Consider the following 10,843-nt stretch of genomic DNA (forward strand, 5'->3'; position numbering starts at 1 on the left):
TACCAACACCATTACCGTCCCCCAACACCTCTCCACCACCACCATCTTCCAGCACCTCACCGCCATTTACCCTCCCAGCACCAGCGCCTCAGCCTGAACACACCTATGGAAACATAGCCTTAGCAGTAACAGAGCACCCAGGAACATATCATCTTCTTTAACATAGCTCCCAGCGACACACGATCTTCCTAACGTAGCACTCAGCAACTCAACAACATCTTACCATAGTGCCTAGCAACAACCTGCCTTCCTAACATAGCAGCCAACGACGCATCACCTTCCTAACATAGCCAACGACGCATCACCTTCCTAACATAGCAGCCAACGACGCATCACCTTCCTAACATAGCCAACGACGCATCACCTTCCTAACATAGCAGCCAACGACACATCACCTTCCTAACATAGCAGCCAACGACGCATCACTTTCCTAACATAGCAGCCAACGACGCACCACCTTCCTAACATAGCAGCCGGCGGCACACCACCTTCCTAACATAGCACCCGGCGACACACCACCTTCCTAACATAGCAGCCCACCATTACAACAGTTAACATATGCATTACGTGGCGGCTCATGAGACTAGGATGTTGACGACGGGGGAGGGGGAAGACAGCGGTATACACGCACCTTGCCGTAAGAACCACCGCAGCTGTATCATTCCACCGGTGACTCGACCCTACGCGCGTCGCTCCCTTCTTGCAATTCATCTCCAGCCGTGGATGACAATGGCAGGAACTCTGTCATGACAAAACAATATGTAACCTCATCACAAAGGTATTCGTGATGGGGCGTAATGTCTCTTTCATTCGAGGCTCGGGTTCCACACAGGCAGGTCGCACTCTAACTAACCAAAGAAAAAAAAAATATTAATGGTATTAGAGTGTGATTTGGCTGTTAGGAACGCCCCGTGATTGACGCCACGTCTGAGACTGTGTGTGTGTGTGTGTGTGTGTGTGTGTGTGTGTGTGTGTGTGTGATATATATGGGATTTATATAACCCGTAACTAATGCAGGTTTCCTTCCGATTCCACATATTTTTTTTTTTTTTCTTCAATACCTTCGGCACGACGGTACGACACTTGAGCACGACGGTACGACACTTGAGCACGACGGTACGTACGACCCTTGAGCAAGGCGGTACCTGACCCATAACGTTCAGGTCAATTTACACGCCTAAGCGTCGTATCGTCGTGGCTCAAGGGTCGTACCGTCGTGCTCAGTGGTCGCACCGTCGTGCCCAGGGGCCGCACCGTCGTGGTCAAGGGTCGCACCGTCGTGGCCCAAGGGTCGTACCGTCGTACTCAATGGTCGTACTGTCGTGCTCAAGGGTCGTACCGTCGTGCTCAAGGGTCGCACCGTCGTGCTCAAGGGTCGCACCGTCGTGGCCCAAGGGTCGCACCGTCGTGGCCCAAGGGTCGCACCGTAGTGCTCAAGGGTCGCACCGTCGTGCTCAAGGGTCGCACCGTCGTGCTCAAGGGTCGTACAAAGCTGCTCAAGGGAATTGCATCTGTAAACAGCTCGTCTCTTACATCTGTAAACAGCTGTCTCTTCCATCTATGTCACATGGTTGGGACTGTTGTCCTCCCGCCACATTGCCTTACAAGAATCACTGCCACGTTCGCGTCTCCCACCCTCGGCTCAACCACACAGACTTACTTTACCTACCAGAGTTCCTCCTTCCTCGTTCTGTCCACATAAATCACAGGTAAACGCTGTTTTACTTGCTTCTGGGGGTGGTTATGTCGTGAAACATGGAGGAAGCGAACCCTGACCAAATACCATGAGGCATTCTTATGTTTTTCCCTCTCCTTTTCTCATGGCTTCTTGCCCCTGTACACGGCTTGTATTTACAGTTTGTGTGTGTATATATATATATATATATATATATATATATATATATATATATATATATATATATATACACCTTACATCTTCGCAGATCCGGAATAAGGGGTGTGTGAGGGTGTTGGGTCTGCAACGCATTGCAGGGGTTGAGGAGGAATGATGTATGCAGTGTTAATTCACGACTTAACTCTGCGGGGTCGACGTGGATCATTCCACTAGAAGGTATGCTAAACATCCTATTTTTCTCTTGTGATCCTGACAACCCCCCCCCCCCCCCACCCCCCACCTTACACGGAGCTAATGCAGCTTCAAGGTTGCGCTATAAACAGTAGCGCAGCCTTGATGCATATATGGCCTGGCGGTTGGTTGGTTGGTTGGTTGGTTTGGACGCGAGGTCCATCAACTACCGGGGTCGTTAAAGACCGTCAACGTTAGGGATGCAAATATCTTTTTTTACGCCTTCTTCAGGCGCTGAGGGTAAGTGTTAAACCACACACACACTGTCACACGGGCCCATGGTTAAGTTAGGCGTCTGTCCATCGAAGTTATAACACTGATACACAAGCGACAGACGGATGTCTTGACACTGATAAACCCGTTAACAGATAATCGCATGTGCATACATATACATAGTATATTCATCCTTGAGCCAGGAACGCTACGGCGTCTCGCGGAAATTTGATTAAAGTTATAAAGAACAGTATTTAAGGAGTGAGTTGCTAGATCCTTTATTAATCTTTGCTGAGATAAACACCAGTACATGTGGCCCAGTACCTATACAGTCGTCCGTATTGTGTCCCACTCGCACCTTGTATGATTACAATCGCTTTCGTGCTGTGTGGACGATCGCTTGGTGACCTCACGGTAACTTTGCATGTTCCGATCCACGAAGTCACTCCATTCCAGTCAGTCTTGTGTCTTGTGTTGGGGGAGTGTTGACTGCGGAGCTGTGATCCTCGGAGTTTACCGGTACTTGATACTGTCACAGTCATCGGTATCCTTAGTTCCTGGGTTGGCCTCGACCAGCTGAGGCTCTCACTCTCCATCTAGATTATCGTAAGTCCTAATGAGAATTACTTTCGTTAAAAACGGGTATCTGAAGGTTCCTGGCGTTGTGAACAGTGTGGAAGAAGTTGTATCCCAGGATGGTGATGACCTCCCGGCAGCGGCTCTCGGCATACGTGAGGTAATCCTGCTTGATGTGGTTCCTCCACCTCTGGTACGTATGAATGGTGTCCCGGTGCGTCGAGAGCTTGTCTGTGTTTCCCTTCTTCGTGTGGGTCCCTATGAATCTCTGAACGCACGCTGGAAGCTTCTGCCTTCGTCGGAGGACCTTGCCCTTGTTTCCAGCGTTCTTTTCCGCGACACCGGCTGATTTCTTCTTATACCTGCTTGGAATGTTGTTGTTCAGGACGCCGAGGAACCTGAAGATCCGCCTGGCCTCCTCCTCCAGGTTGGTGCACAGGTCCTCGTACCTGAAGGGGGAGCGCACGGCAGGGTTAAGTCTCAACACAGGAGCCTCACACAAGACAGCAACACAGAAATGAACAGTTGTGTCTGTCTCCATGACCTTGCCTCACCGAAGTCTCAGACAGACGTGAAACTAAGATGCACTTTCCCCAGCAAGACACCACACCAGACAGTAAGAACAAGACACCACACCAGACATTGAGATCATTAGTACATAACATCATAAAGGCGGAAAACGTAATTATAGAAATGGAAATCCTCCATACGGATTGGGTGTCTGAGGAGAGGTTTTCTGTCAGGGAAGGTGGAGATATTGAGGTGGGTGGGGGATAACAAGGGGGGAGGGAGGGAAATGTCCATTGGGAGGGAGTGGCACCATTGGGACGTAAGGAGGTACTAGGGGGTAAAGGCAACTCCAGCAGGTAGTCAGCTGGCCACCAAGACTTACTTGAGGAAGAAGTACCGGTCTGGGTAAAGTCTCTCCATCTCCTGCTTATACTGAAGATCCTGTGGAGAGACGGAGAAAAATTACCCATACATAAACAAATATATAGATATATACCATATCGTACGACATGATCTCCCATACCATGTATATCGTGTTCAGGAATTTCATTTCCAACTCTTCCTTTCGTCTGCATTCTAGGCCCAAGCCTCACAGTCCACACAACATTTTCGTATCTGCACATCTCAGACATACCCAGCTCTGCCCTTTGCAGACACTGACACACCCTCCTCCTTCTACCCACTCCTTCGTGCAGTCAGGTCCTGGGCCACTTTACGTCACCTTATGACTCACTCAGTGCCTTAGTTTCATCAGCTGCCACAGATTCTCTCACGTGCCTTAAATACAGTCATTCCTCTGTTACACTCTCCTCACCCTTGCCTTATGTTCACGTTGACTTCCATAGATCCCCCTTGCACACTCCCAAACTCTGACATCCATTCTCTAGCTGTGTGCAATGCACGGAAACCACAGCTTCCTATCCACAATTAATCATCACAGACCTTTCCATGGTTTACCCTTGACGCTTCACATGCCCCGGTATCAGTCCATTGACAGCCCGTCGACCCCTGTATACCACATAGTTCCAATTCACTGTATCATCAGCAAACAACAGCTGACACACTTCCCAGGCCCTCTCGTCCCTTACAGACTGCATATACCGTTATGCTCAAGGGCCCTACCGTCGTACTCAAGGGCAGCATACCTTCGTGGTCAGGGGCTCCAGGTTTGAGACCCTTCTCCGTCTTATCATTAGAGTCTGTACGGAGGAACCTCGTTCACTGAATGAGAAACATTACTCCGATAACAGCGACGAGAGTTCGTCTGCTACCACCAAGGCATTTACAGATACGGGGAACCTCACACACACCCCGGATGACGTTCGGACCTCCGTGTGACCTGCGATCTATGTCAATTGTATAATGTACCGAGCACTGATGATGAGGCAATGTTATTAGCAGTTAAGTGGGTTGGTTTCCAGAGCCATTTACCGGCAGTTCATGGTCGCAGAACAATCTCGCGCTGATGTCTCTCTTCCGTCCTAGATCTACCAGAATTCTGATCCATAGTATGGGTCGCGCTGTCACCACGGTGCAGAGTGGGTCGGGTACAGTTTTGCTTTTACACGACCCACTTTCGGCACAGCTGTATAGGGTCCTTCGTTCGTTGAATACCCACCTCCCCCACCCCTACACACACACACACACACACACACACACACACACACACACACTGTTGTCAGTGTAGAGATCATCTTACAGGAGAGTTTACCAAATAGATACAACACAGTTCGGTTACTAAGCACAATGGAGCCAGAGGGGTCGATACTCTATCGCCCCCAGATCTTATCTCCATACAGAGCAACACAGAAAGTGAAACTTAGTGGACAGAGTCATTATATAATGCTGGCGTGCCATTCTGTGGTAAATGAGGATATAGAAAGGTCAGAGAGGAAACCAGACACACACACACATACACACACACACACACACACATATATATATATATATATATATATATATATATATATATATATATATATATATATATATATATATATATATATATATATACTGTCGAGGAGATACAGGTGGTAACACAGCCAGCCAACATTTCAAAGGTATATGAGAGTAAGGGACGAGCAGAGCAACACAAGAATGGAGCCAATAAACTCTGAAAAGGATAGTGTAAACAAAACAGAAAAAACACCAATGCTAGCGACCTTGTGTGGTCGGTACACAACAGTCAACCATTCACTAGGTTTACTGTTACTGTTTACGATCTACTTTACAGAAGACTGAGAGGTTTACTTCCTTTGATAGTTTACCTTCCAACCCTTTCTGCTGTCACATAGTGCATCCTTATTAGATCTTTTGTAAGATAAATAGATCAGCATATGTGACGTGTACATTCATCTCCACCTCCGAATATTCCCACAAGTAAGCTTCTCCTCGTAGAAGATGTGAACCATGCAACCATTTTCCTTCATAGATCATTTTCACTTTCTTCACCCCATGCAGTTTGGTTGTCACCTTGAGGTATGATGTGCTGCTTGCAGGAAGCAGGTCTATTCAAGTAACTATATTCATATTACACACCTTTTCTTTCGCAAATTTACAGGTTCGTTCCATTCAGTCCTCTGATGCATTCCTTCCCTCATTTTTGACATGTAAACATCACCTCCCCCACCTGTCTTCTGTCATCCACATTCGCTGCTGTTATCCCATCCACTCCAGGAGCCTCCCCGTATATCACAGTCTGCTTGTCTTTCATGATCTCATAAGTGATCTTTCTACGTCAAACACTTTGATTTCTTTGGAAGCCACTGACGACATATTTCTTTTTTTTTTTTCAACATCGTCCCTGTCACCAACATCAAGTTTGCTTCTGATAAAGCCTTCAGTTACTTCACTATGTTCCGGCAGGATTTACCGAACTGTGCAGTGGAATAGCATACTTTGACGTGGTGCTGCGCTAACATCAAAGCCAATGTTAACCTAACCTTCCCTCACCTGTAAAGGAGGTGATGTACCCCTCTCACTCACCTGGAGCATGAACGGGCAGGTGTTATTCTCAGCAATCTTCCCCCACTTCGAGTCGCTCATGGACAGCATTATGGCGCGAGGATCCCTCACCAGGTGGATCATCTTCAGGTGGAGGTGTTCGTCGTCCATCAGCTCCCTGGCCCAGCTCAGCCGTAGTCTGATGGTCTTGACGATCACGACCTTCTGTTGTTGGCACGTGATCCTGGCGGCTGTTTCATTCTTCGTCAACGAGACCCCGTCGCTACACTTGGAGGTGGCTCTCAAACGGATGGTGTTCTTGCCATCTGTCAGGCTGAAAAGGTTCTCCCGGACGTCGCAGTTGAAATACCTGAGGGTTTCGTTCATGACCACTTCCCTGCTCGCCAGTTTTCTTATTGGCCTGACGGGCTCGAAGAAGTAAATGTTGCCACCCTGGGACGCCACAAGGTCCGCCAGGAAGCTGGACCCGCTTCGTCCCAGCGAACTCAGGACTAGGATGTTGGTGCGACCGTGACGTGAGGTGTGCTTATGCTTAGATGAGGCTTTTGGATACACGCGATGATCCCGCACACTGTCGTGTTGCTGGGCTTTGAACGGAGCCATTGAGAGCCGTCCATAATGGGAGAGATTCTTCAGATCTGCAAGAAAGAGAAAACGAAGAATGTGTTACCTTCAGAGGTGTTCCTCCACCATCAGAATCAACTTGAACTCGATGAATAACATTCCCATCGACAAACAACGCACAGGGCCAGCCACCACAGCCTTCCCTCTGGTTACCTATACACTTGGTAAGCCATCTTTAACCACAATGTCTATGTTTTCGAGTCTCGTCCTTCGTAAGGACCCCACGTTTCCTGATTTTTTTTTTTTTACATCATCCTGAGGAATGATACCTTTCGTGAAGAAAACAACTTTATAACACCCAAGATTCTGAAGACTTGCATTCCTAACTACTTCTTGTGATGTAACGTTATCCCGTTATCACTAACCGAAGGGTTCCCTGAACCTCCCTGTGTCCTTGTATGACATGATGGTCCGGGATGGTGTGAGCACCATGGTAGGAAGACCACCTCACATCCCACTTCCCAAAGGCTGGCTAGGACTGTGCTGTAGTACCACACAGCTGGAGACCATTCTCCCTCACGATGGGCGTCTGCAAACTCCTCAGAGAAACAACGATCCATTTATGACTGGAATGGTTTCTGGTGAAAAAAAAAAGATGGAGTATTGCTCCCCATTCCAGTTCAGATTCCACAGTCTGAGATCTACAATAGACGCCCTTGTTTCACAAGAAGCGGTCATCTTGGACTTCATCGTTTAGCGACATCACTTGTTACCAGTTTTCCTTGACAGACTAGAAAGAAAACACATGGCGAGCGTCCTGAGTGATGCTGGTGCCTGATAAGGGCAGAAGGGACTCCTGGGACAGGAAATGAGTGGAAAGGTATTTCGATACACGGGTGATTGATTGACCTTAAGGAACAGCTACCCAGAATATACATTTTATTTTAGGTTTATGACCTCGTGAAACCCTTCAGAAGCATTGAAAAAAGAATGATGGGAAAGGTTCCAGGGTTAATGAGTTGAGGCACATGCGTATGGATGAGTCTTCTCTCAGATCAACTGTCAAAGCATTTAATTCCTTATCGGTCGTCACGGTGCTTATGAATATTAGTCTTGGAAAATACATGGGTTTTGGGCAAGTGTGGGTGTGTGGGTGGATGTACTCTCAGAGACTGAGTGACGTAACACTGTATACATACAACAGTTGAGTCCATGTTCGCCGTGTGAGTTTTTCTCAAGAACCTCAGGTGATCCCCCTCGTTAGGACTTTGGACATGATATTCCCAGACTCCCATAGAGGAACATCTTAGTATTAGTCTTGCCTGATATTTGCAGGATGTAGGTCAGCATGAGGGAAACAAACATCAGACACATCACTGCTGTCGCTTGGAGACGCCACCTCATACTGTCGCGTTCTGTAACCAGAAGTTGATATTAAAGACTTGTGACTGGACCATACGATTTATAGTCACGTCCTGCACATGATTTACTAAGAGCTGTTATATGATGAAGGCACACACACACACACACACACACACACACACACACACACACACACACACACATGGAAACCCATTCGGACAACAGTGACCCCAAGCAAAAGGTATTTACTCCGACAATTCTAAGCTTGTTCTGTGAAGGAACACTTGTTAGAGTAGGATTTACTCAACCACATCCACTGCTACGTTGTCTGTTCTCCTCCCTGAGTAGGATAGCGGGTGAGTCTACCTCTCTCTAAACTTAACCTCCTCCTCCTCCTCCTCCTCCTTCTCCTCCTCCTCCTTCATACTTGACCTCCTTCTCCTCCTCCTCCTCCTCCTCCTCCTCCTCTTCTTCCTCCTTACCTGACCACTCACCCTAATGGCCAGGCGTCCTTCCTGGCCTTCCCTCCTCATGGCGAGCAACCATTCCTAGCCACCCACGTTCGCAGATACAACCGTCCCTGAACACGTACCTTCGTCGGTCTCCTCATAAATATTCCTGCTTTAGCAAAGGGTGACACGAAGACGCCTTATCACAGTACATAAACCATCTCATTCCCCCAGGAGGATTCCTCAAGCACATTATCTTATGGGAAGCAGTCCAGCGTGAGCCTTCTTCTGAAACGGATCAGAATGGTTCTCCTTCGTGACCATGTACCGTGTTCTGATGTTGGATATGATCAATATACGAGGTCGACGATGGGAACCAAATGTTTCCGAGTGGGGGTTTTTTTCCCCCCTCCACTCTCTGACACAGGGCACTGTTTACACTCGTCACGTTTGGCTGTCCCCAGGTACTGCTGTAAACGCTAGTGGCATCTCGGTGCAACTGTGTAGGGCAAGCGGATGATGGTCATTGGTTGCTAATGGAAGACATTATCTTCTGTCGTATCGATCACCATGGCAACCTGGGTCGGTGCCAAGGTAAGCCATGTGTATGACTGGCGAGTGATAACTATTTTTGTGAAGTTACGGCGCATCTTGATGGTTCATCTGTATCCCCCACAGGCGTCCTACCTCACCTTCAGTGCCTGATGCCATATTCAGGGCAAGGATGAAGAGCAATGGTGACTATATTACCCAACCACCCACTTCAGAGCACACACTCGAATCCCCCCCCCCCCTTTTTTTCTCTCTCTTTACCGTCTTAATCCTCTCACTTCTGTCACAGAAACTTTTGATAGTTGGCAGAATTTAAACACCAGGTAGATTCAACATTTCCAACATCACCTCCGTCTCCTCGTGATGTAGAAACAACTTATTTTCTTTTGTTGTTCCTCTAACGCATTTCCCCAACGAACAAGTCCAAAGATTTAGTTTTACATACCCCTTTTCTCTCCCCACATCCATTGTGTTGCTCGTATGCAGGACGTTCGGCAGTCTACCGTGCGCTTTCATTCACACATGACCCTACTCCCACTCCGCACCAGCAGAGCCTCGACTGCTGCTTCACATAAACCGAGGGTGCAGCCCCATTTACCGTACGTCGCCCCCCTTTTATAATCTCATCGCTCCCATTCCATCACTCCCTCGCACACCTCCCACATTCCTGCCTGTTCATGTCCCGGCGTATTGTAACCTCTCATTGAGTCTTCCTTTCCTCCTCATCAGCTCCACACGCCCAGATAATCTCGGCACGCTCCTCTCTCTCTCTCTCTCTCTCTCTCTCTCTCTCTCTCTCTCTCTCTCTCTCTCTCTCTCTCTCTCTCTCTCTCTCTCTCTCAGCCATGCCCAGCTCACTGCCTCTCTTACACACCATCATTCCTCAAACGATCAGTCAGCGCGCCTCATGCCGCGTACTGACCTAATCTCATTTCCAACACGTCCCACCATCTCTCGTTCCCTTTTTTTGCCTCTTGAGGGCCCACGTCTCTCACCCATATACAGCACCGGTTGGGTTTTGCCGTGCCATCAGACATGCCCATCTCTTTTTCACCCCTCACCGACAATGACCTCTCTTTCCACTCACCCCTCATTGTACACGGGGCCTTTTCCCCACCTCAACTACCCAATGATTCATTCCGGCTACCCATATTCCTTCCGCTTTTATGTCCAGTTCCAGATATGGAGAACTTTTTTCGCTCCCAACTCAAACACAGACTTACTCTTAATCTCATTAAGCTTTCTTCTCCTCCCCACTAATTGTCCCCCAAAGTTACGCCACCTTTTGCAGTTTCTCACTCGAGTCTGCCACCAAGAGGTGTTTCCCCCACAAACACCAGATGGGTCACTCCATGAATCCAGAGCTATGTGGTTAACGTACCCCTCCTTCCACACTAGTGGCGGTGGTTCGAATCCTCCTGTTGGACAATCCATATTCGTCTTTCTATATATATATATATATATATATATATATGTGTGTGTGTGTGTGTGTAACGACTATAAAGACGAATATGGATTGTCCAACAGGAGGATTCGAACCACCGCTACTAGCGTGGAAGGTGGGGTT

At 48.0% G+C, this 10,843-nt stretch overlaps 1 protein-coding gene across 2 annotated transcripts; it reads right to left on the reverse strand.

The window, feature by feature from the left end:
- Window positions 1-2,552: 2,552 nt before the first annotated feature.
- On the reverse strand, window positions 2,553-9,755 carry LOC139757049 (carbohydrate sulfotransferase 1-like). 2 transcript variants are annotated; one of them, XM_071677072.1, is made up of 5 exons: window positions 9,722-9,755; window positions 8,236-8,328; window positions 6,371-6,987; window positions 3,768-3,826; window positions 2,553-3,324 (listed from the first exon to the last, which is right to left on the reverse strand). In XM_071677072.1, exons 1-5 carry the CDS (start codon window positions 9,738-9,740, stop codon window positions 2,913-2,915), a joined length of 1,200 nt encoding a protein of 399 aa, XP_071533173.1. In that variant the 5' UTR covers window positions 9,741-9,755; the 3' UTR covers window positions 2,553-2,912. The 2 variants fall into 2 exon arrangements, with proteins under 2 accessions (XP_071533173.1, XP_071533174.1); XM_071677073.1 differs by lacking the exon at window positions 9,722-9,755 and adding an exon at window positions 8,868-9,227.
- Between the last annotated feature and the right edge of the window lie 1,088 nt (window positions 9,756-10,843).

The sequence above is a fragment of the Panulirus ornatus genome, chromosome 24 (assembly GCF_036320965.1).
Source record: "Panulirus ornatus isolate Po-2019 chromosome 24, ASM3632096v1, whole genome shotgun sequence".
NCBI lineage: Eukaryota > Metazoa > Arthropoda > Malacostraca > Decapoda > Palinuridae > Panulirus > Panulirus ornatus.

Coding starts and splice junctions, on each gene's coding strand:
- LOC139757049 (XM_071677072.1), bottom strand. Junction 6,988..8,235: donor CTACATCCTGCAAATATCAG/GCAAGACTAATA, acceptor TCTTTCTTGCAG/ATCTGAAGAATCTCTCCCAT. Junction 3,827..6,370: donor CCTGCCCGTTCATGCTCCAG/GTGAGTGAGAGG, acceptor GTCTCTCCACAG/GATCTTCAGTATAAGCAGGA.